Source organism: Cebidichthys violaceus, unplaced genomic scaffold (genome assembly GCF_023349555.1).
Source record: "Cebidichthys violaceus isolate CVI_PGR_0920_01 unplaced genomic scaffold, fCebVio1.0.p SCAF_1, whole genome shotgun sequence".
In the NCBI taxonomy this organism is placed as follows: Eukaryota; Metazoa; Chordata; class Actinopteri; order Perciformes; family Stichaeidae; genus Cebidichthys; species Cebidichthys violaceus.
In genome coordinates, this window is record NW_027176262.1 from 1,646,224 (window position 1) to 1,664,717 (window position 18,494).

Here is an 18,494-nt window from a genome sequence, read left to right on the forward strand (position 1 = left end):
TTTTTGCTTCTGCTTCTTGTTTTGTGTTGTTGCTCCGGCTGCCGTCACAGAGGGGATTATTCAACCTGAACGTGACCAGTGTATGTATCACCCCCCCCCCCCCCCCCCCCCCCCCACTGAAGCATGTTCCACTTCCTGTTTGAGTTGTTAATCCTGCCTGAACCAGTGAACCAGTGATCTGCTTACACTCTGGTCACATGTCATGTGTTGAAGCAGGTAGATCCACTGTTTAACCCTCTGAACCCCAAAACGTCACCTTTCATCTCAGCCAGAAGCTGTAAAAACAGACATTATCGTCAGATTGTCATCTTTCCAACGGTCCTTGAACACATCGTGTGTGACGAACAGTTCGTCAGAAAAATCAGCCAAAACAAAACTTAAAGTTGATGTTTCATCATTTTATTCTTTATGTCCTCATTATAAGTCTCTCCTCTAATAAAGAGTTCACTTTAACCAGATTGTGTAAAAACATTAAACTGTGAAATCAGAGACCAACAGTCATGAGGAGGGAGGAGAGAGAGAGGAGAGGAGAGAGGGGGGAGAGGAGGGAGAGAGGGGGGAGAAGAGAGAGAGGAGAGGAGTGAGAGGAGAGAGGAGAGGAGGGCGAGAAGGGGGAGAGGAGAAGAGAGAGAGGAGAGAGAGGAGAGGAGTGAGGAGAGGAGGGAGAGAAGAGAGAGAGGAGAGGAGAGAGAGGAGAGGAGAGAGGAGAGGAGGGAGAGAGGGAGGAGAGGAGAAGAGAGAGAGGAGAGAGGGGGGAGAGGAGGAAGGAGAGGAGAGGAGGAAAGAGGGAGGAGAGAGAGGAGGAGAGGTTGAAACATGTCAATAGTTTAATGATATAACGGAGACATTGTTTCTGACTTTTTGAACACTTGTGGAAACTTTTAACATATTTAGATTCTATTGTTTTCCATTTTTTGTAAAACAAATGATCAAAGAAATACATTTTTTAATGATGAATGTATTTCTGTAGTAGTTGTCTCTGCGTCTAGTCACGGTTGTTAGGATGGAGGTTCAGGACCGTCATGTACCACAGAACAGGTTCAGGGTTCAGAGGTTCTACAGACGTCTGTTAGAGGAACCTTCTCTAGAACCTGAGGTGTCGTTTTTGGCCATTTTTCTCTTTTCTTCATGATCGTCTCGTCACTGACACAAAGCTGCTCCTCATCTTCAGAGAGTGTGTGTGTGTGTGTGTGTGTGTGTGTGTGTGTGTGTGTGTGTGTGTGTGTGTGTGTGTGTGTGTGTTGGCCTGTCGCACGCTGACTTACTGTGATCAACTGTGGAACTTTGATTCCACTTGTCTCTTCAATGTCACAACAGAGGAGTGATGAAGACGAGTGGAACGAGAGACGAAGAAATAGAACAGACGGTTTTCATGAAATCAGTGTTGTTCTTTTATATGTTTGAGGTTCCTCTCATGTATCACGTTACACTCAGTATTTATTATTCTACCTCTGATGAACTCTTCTCATCGTCACATTTAATACTTGATCAAGTTGAGCCTGAAGATTATAACCAGAAATAATATTTATTCTCGTTTCTTTGCACGAAAAATCTAAAATACTAAAAACTAACATTACGTTTCAAACGTCCACCTCTGATTAAGAAAAAACCTCCAAAGACTGCCTTCCTAAAAAATAATAAGCCGTTAATGTGTTCTACCAAAATAAATAATTTATCCAAATGTTATTTATTCAAATTTCTTTCCACACTTTGTACTTTTTTGTTTTAAGAATCAGTTTTGCGTCGCGTTAGCAGCTAACAGTGAAAACGTGTAACTAGTTATTGAAATAGTGCATTTTAATCTGGTCACTTACGTTAATTATTGAGCACATTTAGATGCAAAAAATAACTAGTTTATTAAATTACCCCTAAAATGTCATTCTTAATTGAATCTAACCGATTGGCAGCACCTCGTTGGCCCACTAGATGGAGCTCTGAGGCCCACCAGTGGACTATATAACATATTATTTATGTCTTTGTTCGTAAACAGCTGTTGAAGGTCTAGATTCTAGCTTGTCTCTCTCTGGTTCCTCCAGAGTCCGAACCCCTCGCTGACCTTCTGCGTGAAGACCCACGACCGGCTGTACTACATGGTGGCCCCCGCCGCCGACGCCATGCGGATCTGGATGGACGTGATCGTCACGGGGGCGGAGGGATACACGCAGTTCATGAACTGACGGACGCGTTACACATCAGATCAGATCAGATCAGAGCGCAGGTGACGAGCAGATTAGGGGTTTTTCGGCAGGGACTGTTTCCTGTTTCCTGTTTCCTGTTTCCGGACACACAGCGCCTTGTTTCCTTTTTTTTAAATCTCACACTTCGATTTTATGGTGTAGATGTTTTCACCTCCACGTTTTCTACGTGATTCAGTTTGGATTGAAAAAGGGAGGCCACACACACACACACACACACACACACACATCTGTATATAAACCAAAATGTATAACTGTCAAAAGACTTTTAAAAAGCCTTTCTATATTGCCAAATGGAGATCTGTTTGTTGAACCTTTTGTATCATTTGTTTCCTTTCTTTCTTTCTTTTTTTACTTATAGAGAAAATTGCCAAATGACATAATGCCAATGTTTTGTTTAGACCGTTTCAATCAAAGGGTTCTACAGTTTAGAGACGTCTTCTACGTGTGTGTGAAGAGAAAGGATAGAAACAGAGCAGCTCTCTTTGTCTGTAACAGTGAAACACATTAAAGTCCACTTCACCTCAGTGCTGCTCTTAGACTTCTGAACACTGACACTATTCTCCTGAGCTTCATCCGGGTCACACTACATTCACACAGGTTTACCAAAGTACCCTCTGCAGCTCAGGACTCCACCATGCAGACTCACTATGGTTCCACCAATACGATGGTCAAATACGCCGCTAAACCCAGAAGAATTACATTCTTTTAAGGACCAAGTGCATTAGTTTGACAGAAATCCGCATTTTCTGACCCAAGTGTGTGCTAAATACGAAGCTAGAGCCAGGAGGCAGTTAGCTTAGCATGAAGACTGGAAGCAGGGGGAAAACGGCTAAAAATCATCTGCCTTAATGCTAAGCTAAGCTAACCGTCTTATCACTCTAGCTGCTTTCATGCTAAGAGTTAAACAAAGATTGAAGATTGATGCAACTTTCATATCTGTATGCTAATTATGAAGCTGGAGTTGTGAGACAGTTAGCTTAGCATGAAGACTGGAAGCAGGGGAAAAATCATCTGCCTTAATGCTAAGCTACGCTAACAGTCTCCTGGCTCTACCTTCATTCTCTTAGCTCTTTCATGCTAAGAGTTAGACAAATATTGAAGATTGATACCACTTTCATAGCTGTATGCTAATTATGAAGCTAGAGCCGTGAGACAGTTAGCTTAGCATAAAGCATGGAAACTGATTAGAAAAACATCTGCTTTCCAGAACATCTAAACAAATGAGATAATGTCAGAGCTTTAAACAAAGGAACTATAAGTTGTGGTTTAGCATGCAGTAGCGTGTTGGGACTACTTCTTGGATGGGCCAGTCTTAATGCTTAGCTAAGCTAACAGTCTCCTGGCTCTAGCTTCATTCTCTTAGGTTTAGCTGCTTTCATGCCAAGAGTTAGACGAGAAGATTGATACCACTCCCTTATTCGAATGATAAATATGAAGCTAGAGCTGTGAGACAGCTAGCTTAGCATAAGGATTGAGAAACAGCTAGCCTGGCTATGTTTATTTGGGGACAACGACATGGCTGAATAGATAGCTAGTCTTGTTGTTAAACATACTGTCAAATTATATTTACTTTTTGTCAATCATACGTAATGTTGACTTTTAGTCTTGCTAGCATAACGTTAGCTTTCTGGCTCGTAGCTAAACGGATTAGAACTAGCCCTTGTTGCCAAGTCGTATCTAAAGGTACCGTCCTATTTCCTGGAGCAGTGAACGTTTCCATTGCATAAGAACCTTATGGGATGGTAATGATTGTTCCAGGTATTAGCGAACCCTCAGGGTCACAGTTAGAGTTGTGAAAAACTTAAGATTTTGGTTGCAAAATGCATGAAAATATAAAAGAATGGTCTTAATTGTGACCGTGGTTTAAGCGGGGATAATGTCCTCAGAGGTGTCAGGAATTAATGGACATGTTGAAGGGCTTCCGGTCTTTGTGCTAAGCTAGGCTAAGCAAGCGAAACAACATTTTAAAAAATGGCAGTTTGAGGACAGGATGATATCCAACACTCAGAAGTTCCTGACTCCCCAAAACACAAAAGCCCATTTTATTGGTCAGACCATAGCGTTCCACATTCTCAGTCCTGAATATGTTGAACACGCGTATTAACAGAAGAAAAAAATAAGCCAAGTAGCCTTTTAGCTAACTTGATGACGCGACTACAGCTAGCCGGGGGGGGGGGGGCACCGTCACTGCCAGCCTGAAGCAGCAACCACTAGAGGGCGCTACAGAGACCACACAAACACAGGATGGACGATTCTGAACTGTGCCTTGACCGTGTTGTTGTCGTCTGTGTGAGTCCTGCGCAGCCTCGCTGGAAAGGCTTCAATCGTATGAATGCATTTTACTTAGTTCACCTGAGACGTACTCGCACTAGGTGGACAGGTTAGCGCCTGTAGCTCCACTACGGGGACGCGATGAGGCCCCGAGCACAGTGGGGATCAGCTAGTTCAGTCGCTAATCTACTTAAAGTAAAGATGTTTCACTGTATCTATTGAGCCACACTAGAGCTGTGTGAACCCCGAAATAACAACATAATACAGATTTGTAAAAAGTCAAAATTCATGTTTTGTCAGTTTTGGCTGCATGACGACGAGCGAACATCTTTTAAAACGCGTGTTTTCTCAATGGAGTTTGGCTTGATCGGCGCTAGACTATAAGCTAACATCATAGCTGCTCTATCGACACTCAAAATAGCGTTGTTTAGGCGTAAACGCGTATGTATGTACGTGTAAAAATAAATAAAGTTTCAACTTGAGTGAAAATGCTAGTGACGTAAATTCTCGACGGCTTAGATTAGACATGAAAATAAATGGTGATACGACACTATACTCTTTGGAAATTTGGTATAATATATATATATATTTAAATATTTATTGATTGTAGTTGTTTGCCTTATTAAGTCTGTTTACTAAAGTTTTAATTCCATACGTCTCTGAATCCCCACTGTGAGCCGAGGCCCGAGGAACTCGCCGATCGTCTCGTTCTATCGATCGTGAACACGACTGAAGCTACGCTGTGATGTTCTGAGCATGTGGAACTGTTGTTTAGTTTCATGTGTTGGTACAGTAATAATAATAATTTATGGTTGTGGTGCCTGAGATAGTGACACGTTTACTTCTTTAAAAAATAAAAAATAACTAGTGAAGAGACCTTAATATATTCTGTCCCCTTGCCTTTACTTTACAAAGCAAACTCTTCAACACGTCTGTTGATTAGTAGGTGAATACGTTACCGTGGTGATCGATGTCGAAAAGAAAGGAAACTAAATATACTGTAAAGAGGATGATGCCGGAATGAAAATAATAATAATAATCGTGCTATTGAAATGAAACAGTATTGTATTAAAGAGAAGTACAATTTTTACTTATTTTTGTCATTTTAGAAATTTTATTGTCAGTCAGTTACATTTCAAATTGTATGGTAGTGATGTATCAATCTACCTTTGTTTTTTAAAAACTGGTACAGCAACACACACACAAAACTTGTTTTTTTCTAGAAAGTAGATCCTGTTTCACACACACACACACACACACACACACACACACACACACACACACACACACACACACACACACACACACACACACACACACACACACACACACACACACACACACACACACACACACACACACACACACACACTACTCGGACCATACTGTGTTATTGGTACCCTGTATGTCTCATGCGTTGACTTCACGTATGAATAATATGGATTTTGTCAAATCTATTAAAAGAAACCAGAACTGTTGCAGAATGTCGTGGTCTTTTCTTGGGCTCAGCGGTCCTGATGAGACGGTTCCAGTGTTGAGGACGGAGACAGCAGCAGCTACTGACTATTGGTTCTTTACTAACGAGGAAGCTAAAATATGAAAAAGGTAGAAATGTTTTCCTTAAAAGTGGAATTCAGCCACAATGAAACACAGCTGGAAAAGTAAGTTTAAAAAAAAGGGAATAAAAACAATTAAACGGTCTAAAAATTAAAATTCACATCTAGAAGTTTCTTTCTTCAAAGTGAAAGACGTCCCGGAGGCGATTCACTCGTGGGTTTCACAGCTCGTTGACGCTGTCGTCTGGAATGAAAACACGTTCACTTATTAACTTATTAACCTTTAAACTACCAACATACTCTGACGAGAGTAATAATTTCAGAGAAATAACATTCATGTGATTTTGATACGATACATTTGATATGATACATTAAATCGCTTGTGATGTTTGATAAAAAAAAGATTTGGAAAACTAATTTTACTCTTTACTAAAAATTCTGTCCACACTAAAAACACAACTTCGCCGTGCCAGTAGGTGGCGATAAAAGCTACGTCAACGATTCATCAAAAACCAGAGAAGAAGATTCTTTGACGATATTTACAAATCAAACGATAGTTAAACCATAGTAGCAAATTATAGCTTTTTTTGTACATCGTCCACCATTGTGGTTGTGAGCATGCGTAATATTGATTGTACAAAGTTATCGTTTCGCTAATGCTTCGTTTTACGTGTTCAAATGGAAACAAAGTCACTGAAGACTAAAGGACCGATTCTTCAAAACGTTTCAGTAACTCAAACTGCGTGTGGACGATGGACCTGGACTTAGAGGAAAATACTGGTTTTCAAAGATATCTGGAAATGTGTAGACAGATCCTAACTGTCCTGCTGAGTAGTACCTCCTCTGTGCTACTTCTACTACATCGCAGTAAAAGATTACTTACACTCTGCACAGGGGGAAGTGTAGTCAGTGACCGCCACGTCGCCTGAAAACAAAACCAAACACACATCAGATCAACAGCAGAGGAAACACGATGGGCCAAGTCATCTAGTTTCATATGGTAGATCTAACACCAAACCGACTGAAAGGCGGGAAAAAAGTCACAATTTCAACTCCTGTATCAGTGCACAGCAAAGTTAAAGTTTGTTCGGAGCAAACTTTTCACGCTTAAATCCAGATTTTCTAGCACAGAGCTCTGGCCTCAGACTCGGAGGTTCTGACCATCAGCTCAACACCTTCACACTCGGCTGTAAACCGCCCCAGTGTGAGCTGAAGGTCCCGGTATGATGAAAGCAACACAACCACATCATCTGCAAAGAAACGAAAGGCCAATCGAAAGTCCTTCTCCATAGACGCTTAAGGTCCTCCAGCAGAACTATAGAGTCCCTAGACGCCACCCAGAGACCCAGAGGACCAATGGTAAGGTGAAGAAAACCGGGAATCGCTGACATTAACAGAAAGAGAAGACTGAAGCTCTTACTGGTCTGGTAGTAGTCGTAGACTTTGACCACAGCTGGTTTCAGGTTCCTGACAGCAATGTCCTGCTCTAGGGTCACACTGTGGATCTTTGTCTCATCCTTCTTCAGCTGCAACCACAAACAAACCAGTCAAATCATCGTCATGCTGACTCATCATAACAGGAAGTAAAGGCTGCACTGATGTACCCCATCTAAGTAGATGTTGATGAATCCTTCGTCCATGTCCACGCGCTTCACCGAGCGGTCGCTCTTCAGCTACAACACACACAAAGCATGCTGCCTTCAGAATACTACACAACATGAAGTACTATGTCAAAGGTATTTAACAGCCTGGTAGTATTTAAGTATCCGTTTCCTGACCAGCTTCAGGGAGCTTTTATCCAGAATGTATCCAGACAGCAGTTTGATGTTGATGATGACCATGTTGGTTTCCTCCCTCCTGCCCTGGTACCTGCACACACACACACGCACACACACACACACACACACACACACACACACACACACACACACACACACACACACACACACACACACACACACACACACACACTTTACACAATGTCTCCATGCACTCTAAACACCAGGTATATATTGTGTGTTTAGCAAGTTATGTAAATTAAAACTCACCTGGAAGAAAACATGAAGTCATATTTAAAACATGACAAAGAAAAAGTAAATAAATATAGAAATAAATCAGCAAAACTTCATTCTGACCCCACGTTTATACACACACACACACACACACACACACACAGTACCTGACGTGCACAAAGAGGATGAGCTGAGGCCGGCTGATCTTGCATTTGGCCATGATGTTGGTGGAGACGTTGAAGGCGGAGAAGTCTGGAGGAGGAGGAACGTTGTAATGCATGGAGATCTGTGGACAGACGTCACCAACATTCATTTATGACGGAACAATAAACCATCAATAGATATCAGGAACCACTGATGTTATTGCTATGAATAAAGGCTACGTCTTCCTCGGCCTCCACGCTCGTCACGTCTCTGAACGTACCTGAGCCAGCACACAGCTCTGGCCCCGGGCTCGGACGGCGTACTCTCCGGGGATCTCGCTCAGCTTCTCCTCCTGGTACAGCAGCCGGTTGTTCCGATCCACCGTGAACTCTCTGTCCGGGCCTCCCAACGACGTCACCGTCACCGTGGTGCGGCCCTCCGCGCTGTAGGTGGCGGCGCCGTACTTTGCCAGAGCCTGGAGGGCCACCACGGTGTCCTGAAGGAGCAGAGAGAGGTGGTTTATGGGAAGCGTTTAAACCCCCCCCTCCCCCCCCCGTGTGTGATCCGTCCCACCTGTGTGGAGGAGAAGCCCCCGAACGGATTCTGCTGCTGGGCGAGCCAGCGGACGATGCCCGAGGAGTAATCCAACCCGAAGTTTGGCAGAACCGGACCGGAGAGCAGAGCCAGCAGCACGTAGGACGTCATCTCCACCTCCAAAGAGTCCAGGCCTTTCCCAGAAGCCCCGGCTCTGTTCCAGTGACGGATGCCATCTGCCGGTGAGAGCGGTGGAGTTCCTCCATTAGAAGCTTAGAGACGACTCACTGAGCACTTAAATCAACGAGCAGGAAGATCTACACAGACCGAAGTGTTACAGAGGCTGCTTTACGTTTCATCAGCTGCTATCAAGACTTTCTAAAGACAACTTTTTATCGTCATTTAAAAATAAAAATGTAAATAAAAACAAAAAAAGCGAAGGTCAAAGACAACATTTAATGAAACGGGGGATCGGTCCGTCTCCAGAGTCGTTGACTTTGTGAGCGACACGTTCAATATGAATAAACTATAACGAGCAGGTCTCTGAGCAGCAGAGCGCCTCTCTTCACTTCCTCGGCGTTAACGAGCGATGGGCCGATATCAAGAACGCTGCTGAGTCTGAGTCTAATAAAAATACTACGCTTACAGAAAACAAAGCACAGGCCAGACAATATCAATAATAAATAATAAATGCATTGGTAGAATCTTCAAGCTCGCTCTGCTTTCAGCAGGAGACCCATTGTGTCGTCTTGTTAACGTTCATGTTGTGTTGATTCTGGCGGTCCCTGTGGACTAAAGCGGTAGTGTTTCTTTAGAAAACCTCATTTTACTGGTTCTCTCTTCTCGCTGGTGCTTTCCTTTACTTCTTTAGGTCTTATAGTGGCATCTTTATGAAATTGAGATCATAATCAGTTAAATGTTCCTCACAACCTTCTAACCTTTAAATGACATTTTCGTCCCTTACATTTCTTACCGACACTTCAACTGCTTTCACTCACTACATGACAACTGAACTGTAAGGTCTGAAAGCAGTTGAAGATCTTTTCACTGCAGTGAGTGCTGACACGTCAATCTGACGCTTCAACTGCTTACAGTGCACACACACACTTCAGCGTCTCCACTTCAACTGAGCTTTCAGCTACTTGTAACACTTGCATGTCAGTTGAAGATAAATATGAATGTAGTTGAAATGTCAACTCTGTTCAATGCTTTACTCTTCAACACCGACACTTCAAACCCTCAAGTCTACAAAAACTTAAACTTCCATTGTTCATACTCAACTCACTTCAACTGCTTTCAGTACTCCAACTAAACTTTCAGCACAATTTATCGCCTACATTTCTCTGTTCAGTGCTTGGACTTCAACACCTTAAATTGACACTTCAACTTCATTCAACACTTGAACTGAAACTTCTACCTCTGTCTGCACTTCCATTTTTACTGCCACTTCTTTCAGTGTTTGTATTCAGACTGCCACTTCAACTTGTCATTATTTAAAATAGTTTTGTTTCGACCGCAATTTTTTTTAAGCAACTAAACAGAAAATGTTGCCGTTTTTTAGTTTCATGTTTGTGCTGAAGCTGCCTTGAAGGTTTTTGAACAGACCAGACGTTTGCCGATAGTTTCACCGCCTCACCCTGAGTGTTGGACTTGTCATGCAGGTACGTGATGAGTTTGCTCTTCATCTCCACGTCTCCGGCCAGAGCGAAGGTGTAGGACAGCAGGGCGGTGGTGTACAGGTTGTCCAGCTGGCCGGCCGCCGCTTCCTTGAGACAGTTCAGGCAGTTCTGCACCACGCGGTCCTGTCAATGCGGAGAACTCTTAATAAGTGGAACAATCAACGAACCAATCATTTCTCTGCAGGCTTCCAAAACATTAGAGTTGTATGCGAGGCAACTTGTTTTTGGCAATTCATTTATATTAAATGATGCATTCATGCACTAAAAGGCCGTCTTTTATTTCATATAGATAAAGGAGTCAGACTCACCGTTGCGTTGGCGTCGAGCTCCAGCAGAGCGGCGGTGATGTAGGCCGTCAGCGACACGTCGTCACTCACTCCTCCCTGTTACAAACAAAGACACACTTACACCTGAACTAACAAAGAACTACAAATAATGACAGCTGTAGTTATCATCATCTCCCCCAGGAGGAGATTATGCATCATGTATCTCGCATACTGCCAGACCCGACAGCCTAATATTTGTTGAGCTCATTTATTACAAATGCTTAAAGAACCTCTTATGGTTTTTAAATTATTCACACTGTTTGTTTGTAAGTATATGTTTCATTTAGCAAAAAGAAATTAATAATTATGTCGGAAGGAAATGAGGGCTAGTTAGCAGCCGTTAGCAGCCATTAGCAGCTGTTAGCAAAACAAAAACGTCCGCCTGCTAACGGGGCTAACGGCTAACAGAACAAAAACACAGCAGGACTGAATGTTTCTGTAAGTGTTAAACAGTCAACGTTAAAAACGACTCTTCTCTGAGGGAACTTTACTAGCTGCTTTTCTTATGCGTTTTGTTATGTTGTATACATATTTTGGGGGTAAATTCAGCTGTTTTTTATCCAATGATCTTGGATGTGACTGTTCTCACATAAAGCTGCAGTGTGTTTACAGAGCTCAACTAAATCTATAATCATGTTAATACTCTATCAAAGTTTACCGTTATCACACATTAAACTGTTTCTCCTGATGAGGACAGAGTACTCAAAGTTAAATGCAATATTTCACTCGTTCTTTAAGTATTTTTTGGCCATTCAATCCTTTATTAGTCAGACAAGATGCCATTAAATGACGGGAGAGAGACGCACATTTCACTTGGTGACAATTGATTCGGTTACTGCTGATTGGAAGCGTCGCTTGTTTTATTGCACATGAACTCCCATCAGCCATTAAACCGGTTGATTGAATTCAACCGAACGGTTCGTCTCTTCTTTCCTTCCCCCCCAGGGACGAAGCGCTCACCTTCTCCACCGAGGACACGCCGAGTCTGAGCCGAGCGGATAGAACTCTCATCCGGTTCTTTGAGACCGGTGACTCCTCATTAGAGGAGCAGCGGATCAATAAAGTCACGGATCAGAGTCTCAGATCGGATCAGCGCAAAAGAAAAAGGGAGCAAAGAACTGATCACCTGACACTAAGTATTGATCATTGATGATCCATTTGAACTGATACAGATCCCTTTGTTGTTAACGAAATGTGCTCAAGGTGTGGCTGAGATATCTCGACCTGACTAGAACCACACGTTCTACTGAGTACTGGAGGAGAACCATCGTCAGGAGAACTTTATTTACACTCTGATAGTTAACGTTAAACTTTATTTACACTGTGATGGTTAACATTAAACTTTATTTACACTGTGATGGTTAACATTAAACTTTATTAACACTGTGATGTTAACATTAAACTTTATTTACACTGTGATGGTTAACGTTAAACTTTATTTACACTGTGATGGTTAACATTAAACTTTATTTACACTGTGATGGTTAACGTTAAACTTTATTTACACTGTGATGGTTAACATTAAACTTTATTTACACTGTGATGATTAACGTTAAACTTTATTTACACTGTGATGTTAACATTAAACTTTATTTACACTGTGATGGTTAACGTTAAACTTTATTTACACTGTGATGTTAACATTAAACTTTATTTACACTGTGATGTTAACATTAAACTTTATTTACACTGTGATGTTAACGTTAAACTTTATTTACACTGTGATGTTAACATTAAACTTTATTTACACTGTGATGTTAACATTAAACTTTATTAACACTGTGATGTTAACATTAAACTTTATTTACACTGTGATGGTTAACATTAAACTTTATTTACACTGTGATGTTAACATTAAACTTTATTTACACTGTGATGTTAACATTAAACTTTATTAACACTGTGATGTTAACATTAAACTTTATTTACACTGTGATGGTTAACGTTAAACTTTATTTACACTGTGATGGTTAACGTTAAACTTTATTTACACTGTGATGGTTAACGTTAAACTTTATTTACACTGTGATGTTAACATTAAACTTTATTTACACTGTGATGTTAACGTTAAACTTTATTTACACTGTGATGTTAACATTAAACTTTATTTACACTGTGATGTTAACATTAAACTTTATTTACACTGTGATGGTTAACGTTAAACTTTATTTACACTGTGATGGTTAACGTTAAACTTTATTTACACTGTGATGGTTAACATTAAACTTTATTAACACTGTGATGGTTAACATTAAACTTTATTTACACTGTGATGGTTAACGGTAAACTTTATTTACACTGTGATGTTAACGTTAAACTTTATTTACACTCTGATGGTTAACGGTAAACTGTGTCATTAATCTTGATACTTCCGTATGGATTACCGCTACACTACTACTCACTTATCACTTGTCTCAGACACACTGCTTTTTTGGGTTTTACTCGGCTTCAGGAAACACTGCTTTGATAGGAACTGGCTCTCAATAATTTGTTTGGGATATTTCTTCTGCTCCGAGTGTGTGTGTGTGTGTGTGTGTGTGTGTGTGTGTGTGTGTGCGTGTGCGTGTGCGTGTGCGTGTGCGCGTGTGCGCCCGGGGCAATCTCTGCTCTCAGAAACTTTATGCAAATTGCTCCTCGCATTGAGCCAATTCTGCGGTTATGTCTTAGAGGAAGAATTCAGCCAAGCAGAGCTCTGAAAGCCACTAAACAGCAGATGACGTAAAAAAAACTAAAACCCGACACTCGTTCAGACCGACGGCGTCACCTTCATGCCGTTGTGGAAGAGTTTCCCCACAGATCTGATGCAGCCGTCGGGGCGCTGGAGTCCAGACAGCCACCTCCTGGATTCTGTGATGTGGGCGTCGTTCACAAAGATGTACGATCTCGCCCCGCCGAAGGACTTCATCACAAAAGACGTCAGCCTGGAGTGAGGGACACACACACACACACACACACACACACACACACACACACACACACACACACACACACACACACACACACACACACACAAGGCTTTTTTTAGAAAACAAATGAACCATGTGTGTCTGTGTTGGTGACCCCGACATGAACCCAGCTTCAGGACCATTCTGTAAGAGTCTCCTGTGTCACACTGATGCACAAAGCAGAAAGTTAAATATCCACATCTCATACATTTGGAATGAAGCCAGTTACAGACAGATTACATTACACTACACACAGTGTATTGTATTGCACTATATTATTATATTTCAACGGATCATAAAAGTTTGGATCGTATCAGAGTCACAGATTAGATCAGCACAAAAGAAGATATAGATATAAATGTAAATAAAACGTTTAAAGAACATCTCCTTCAAACTACTGGATTTTTTAAAGTTTATCACCAAAACTACATTTTACAGATTACACGTGAACACATCACGAAGATGTTATAATGTACCTTCACCAGTACAGGTTGTGGATTAACTTCTGTCCGTTGCTCCATAAACTATATTCAGAAAGGACCCTGCTATAATATAATATTTGTTGGCCACTTGGGGGCAGCAGAACAAGCTGTAAACATTGACATATCATTTATTACCTCATGGAGGTGCAAACAATTACTCTTTTACACATCCAGCAACATCAGCATTCATCTTAAGTCGTGTCTCTGGCCTCACGACTAATTTTTGCTCCGTTTTTGGTCTCCACCCCCAAAAATATCTGACTCTTTTGCTGCTAAACGCTCCACTATGTTCCTCAGTCAGCTGCTAACGTTGACTGTTTGGTGCAGAGCAGGTAGAGTGTGGAGCATGTTACACCACGTTATTTCAGTTTTGAACAACACCAGGAAGAAATGCCATGTGTTTATTAAAACTAAAGTATGACTGGTGTGTTAGCGGCACGCCAAACTAATCACAGCACACGAGGCCAAACGGCCTCCAGAGTATCCGAGTATACGACCGAGAAGCAGTGCAGCGTTTAAAAGACCGACTGCTTCAGAACAATATACGGAGAACAATGACGGCAAAACAGCTTCAATTTTATCAGCGGCGCTAATAGCTCTGCAGCAGCGGTGCAGTGAATAAAGGGGTCAACAGGGAGGCAGTGAGAACAGCTTCCTGCCGCGTCTGCGTCGAGTTTGTGGGTCTAAAAAAAATAAAACAACTGCGGTAAAAGAGGATAAAAAGCTCTGCATGGTCGGTTCATCGATACAATCGACACCTGTCACTGAACACGCCGTCCTGTTGATCCATTGGTCACAAACAGTATTGATTCAACGCGTCTTCAAATAAAAAATCTATAAATGTTCTCCTTGATAGAGAGTCCTGGGATTTTAAAGGGATTTGGACGATTCCATTCTAATTTAACTGAACACTTGAGAGCTCTAGTTTTCTCCTCACACACACACACACACACACACACACACACACACACACACACACACACACACACACACACACACACACACCAAACTGCCCAGCACCCTTTCACACAGCAGAAGGTTTGTTGAATCCCCCCCGAGGCTCTGAGCTGTAAGCCCATTAAATGCAAATATTAATATTTTCTGGCAGGCTCCCTATAAAGTAAATTATTAGGATACTTGCCCGTGCCAAACAGGACACACTGTGTGTGTGTGTGTGTGTGTGTGTGTGTGTGTGTGTGTGTGTGTGTGTGTGTGTGTGTGTCTGTGGGTGTCTGTGTGTGTGTGTTGTGATCCTCTCATCAAATGAAGTGTGAGACTTGAGCCCAGAAATTGTTACCAGCGACGCTCTAAATAAATGTTCTCTCACCAATGATGCAACTGCAGTTCATCAGGACTTATATAAATGAACATATTCTGTTATTCATGTTACTATTAAAACGTTAAACTTTAGTGAAGTGGGTGAGGTTTCTGCTTTTCACCAGTGATTTTAACAAAACTACAATCTCAACATAAATCAAGTAAATCTATTTTATTATTATAACACATTTTTAAAATGAATAAAATCGTTATTTAAAGATGCGTGTAAATGTATGAAACGTGCTCCATCATGACTGAAGATGTATTAAATATTGAATCAAACTCGTGACTCGTTTCTGTTTAACCTTTACTGACCAGGTGTTTCCGGACTCGTCACTCTTCCCAAAAGCGCTGTAGGAGCCGTCGTCATGCTTGTAGCTGAGCTCCCTCTGATATCCTAACACAAACACACACACACACACACACACACACACACACACACACACACACACACACACACACACACACACACACACACACACACACACACACACACACACACACACCATTTGAATAATGGACAACACGACTTACGAGATATCAGAACACAGCAGTTTAAAATACGGTGAGACAAGATTTTAGATAACGTTCACCGTCTTCGTCTTCTCACACCTGGCGTCGTTGTTCTGGTCCGTTTGAGACCCGCTCACAGAAGGACTCACCGCTCTTCAGGAAGCGCGTCGCTCTGTTCCGAATGTCCTCCGTCAGCTGAGCCGTGCTCTGCAGGTAGTCGAGGATGAAGATGTTGGGAGCGAACAGCACCATGTTCTGCTCCCCGCAGCCGTACGGCATGGCCAGGAGCCGGTCCAGGTTCTTCAGGGCCCGGCCCATCAGGTCACCTGCAGAGATGCGTCGTACTTAGCGCGTTGGAAGCTTGACAGCAGACAGCGTGCTAAGTCTCGATAGCGAGATAAACTAGTGACCCTGACCCAGAACGGAGACGGAGGCCCGGGCCGATCCGGCCACGAACATCTCGGGCATCAAAAGGGAGATGTTCTTCTCCACCGGCCCGTCTGGAAACACAGACAGCAGACTCATCAATGACACACAAAGCTCTGCTCTCATGTCTGTGCGCTAAATATGAAGCTAACTAGCTTAGCATATAACCACCCAATAACACCACAGCGTAGCGTATCCTTCAGAAGCTCAGTATATTTAGTTTGATTAATCTACACACAAAGTCACAGCCAGGCTATCAGTTTCCCTCCGTTTACAGTCTGTATGCTAAGCTAAGCTAATAGTACCTTTGTTACACGTATCCCTGATTTGATTTGAACATGAATAAAGTGACGTGTTTTCAAAATGGCCGCCAAATGACGGATGTAACATGACAAAAACCATCTGTTCTATGTCCGACGTTTCAAACGATCTCTGAGAGACAATAGTGAGCAGCCGATCACCATCAATGATGGATCCCACTGAACCGAACCGGGAGAACTTCTGACCCGGACAGAACATCTCCTCTCTCACAGTTTGGATTAAAATGCTGAGCTCAGATTTCACACATGTACCCGTTTGAACGCCAACAAAATGAAATGAAGCGTTGAAATGGAGACGGCCTTTGATACGCAGGTGGTTGACGCTCACCTGCGGGACAGAGCAGCGCGTTGTGGCTGACCATCTGTGGCGTTCCTTCAGCCTGGAGGAGAGAACCGGAGAACGAGATCGACGACAAGTCAACGCGACAAGTATTACAAATTAAACATATACAGCCACGGGTATTACGTCATAGTGTAGTACGACATGAATAGATGGTGAGCTATAAGTGCGTCATTCAAATATATATATATATAAAGGTCATAATACAGTATGTAATGTAAAGTCACAGTACAGGATGTAAAAAAGTGAATTCATGAAAAAGTTAAATTGCGTCACAGTCCATAAAGTTCTGGCCCTGACAGTCCGTGGCCTCGTTAGCAGTGGAACTCAGACGTTCTGCTGGCGTCACGTTTGTTTGCCGCTCACTGACCTCCACCAGCAGGGGGCGCACCACCGTGTCGATCCGGCCCACGTCGGGGACGGTGGCCACCTCGTTGCCGCAAAGTGCGTTCGTCTTCAGGGCCTCGACGCTGACCTTCAGATCCACCTGACCTGTGCGTGGACACACACACACACACACACACACACACACACACACACACACACACACACACACACACACACACACACACACACACACACACACACACACACACACACACACACACACACACACTACTCAGAAAGCTGGGGGCTGCAGTGATTAGTGCTTCCTGTCACACTGTCAAATTTTGTGTACGGAGGCAAAAAAAAGAAAAAGCCAGCTTCCTCCGTCCTGCTTCTCAATCCCACTCATTATTCTCCATCACCTCCCGCCTGTGTTTGCCTTCCTCCCACTGTCTCCCATCTCATTCGCCCTCATTACTCCCCATTTGTTCCCTTATTATACCGCTCCAGCCCCCCCCCGCCTTCACAGCCCACAATCCTTCACACAGAGGACGAGTACAGATCACCCCCCGAGGGAGAGGTTTCTGACTGTTTCGTCAGAGATACTACCTGACTTGTTAGTACAAGTGATTGTCAGCATTCCTCTGAGGGGGGGGGAGTTAAGGGGAACGCAATTTGACATTCATCAGAGCTTCGTACTCCATCCCTGCTGATGGAAATCCTCTGCGTTACAACCCCCCCCCCTTTGCTTCCAGCGGTGCAGACAGAGCAGCTGTCAGCCCTTAATGGAGATTAATTAGCTTGTTCCGTCTCATCTTCGTCAGCCGGAGTGAGAGTTTGGGCGTCAGACGGAACAAACATCATCAGTGTTTCATGGTGAGGATTGCACATTCTACTGTTAGCGGCAGTAAGAGACAGGAGGAGGCGAGGAGGCTGAGACCGCTCCAGTTCACAGATTCAATCCACATAGATATATTATGGGATGTAATGTTGCTCTGACGATTTATTAAATCAAACCTCGACCGTCTAAGTGGTAAAAGAGCAGCGAGACAAACGCGCTCCTTACTACTGATAGTGTTTAATTTGTTAATGCTTAATGTTCAC

The 18,494-nt window shown here is 42.7% G+C and overlaps 2 protein-coding genes across 5 annotated transcripts in view; one reads left to right on the top strand and one right to left on the bottom strand.

The window, feature by feature from the left end:
• phldb1b (pleckstrin homology-like domain, family B, member 1b) overlaps positions 1-5,794 on the top strand; it is a 62,539-nt gene extending 56,745 nt beyond the window's left edge. The window contains exon 24 of the mRNA XM_068705555.1: positions 2,037-5,794. Within this exon, the coding sequence (XP_068561656.1) occupies positions 2,037-2,177 (141 nt within the window). The 3' untranslated portion in view covers positions 2,178-5,794. The remainder of the gene's footprint in view (positions 1-2,036) is intronic.
• The window catches only part of LOC137868674 (alpha-2-macroglobulin), a 31,589-nt gene continuing 18,849 nt past the window's right edge, over positions 5,755-18,494 (bottom strand). For all 4 annotated transcript variants that reach the window (XM_068705568.1, XM_068705575.1, XM_068705591.1 and 1 more), the window contains exons 21-36: positions 17,434-17,555; positions 17,052-17,103; positions 16,394-16,477; positions 16,127-16,303; positions 15,780-15,861; positions 13,485-13,641; positions 10,703-10,777; positions 10,352-10,517; positions 8,755-8,951; positions 8,462-8,677; positions 8,205-8,323; positions 7,804-7,894; positions 7,630-7,698; positions 7,446-7,551; positions 6,909-6,950; positions 5,755-6,269 (exon numbers count right to left, since the gene is read on the bottom strand). In XM_068705568.1, the coding sequence (XP_068561669.1) occupies positions 6,247-6,269; positions 6,909-6,950; positions 7,446-7,551; positions 7,630-7,698; positions 7,804-7,894; positions 8,205-8,323; positions 8,462-8,677; positions 8,755-8,951; positions 10,352-10,517; positions 10,703-10,777; positions 13,485-13,641; positions 15,780-15,861; positions 16,127-16,303; positions 16,394-16,477; positions 17,052-17,103; positions 17,434-17,555 (1,778 nt within the window). In that variant the 3' untranslated portion in view covers positions 5,755-6,246. The remainder of the gene's footprint in view (positions 6,270-6,908; positions 6,951-7,445; positions 7,552-7,629; positions 7,699-7,803; positions 7,895-8,204; positions 8,324-8,461; positions 8,678-8,754; positions 8,952-10,351; positions 10,518-10,702; positions 10,778-13,484; positions 13,642-15,779; positions 15,862-16,126; positions 16,304-16,393; positions 16,478-17,051; positions 17,104-17,433; positions 17,556-18,494) is intronic.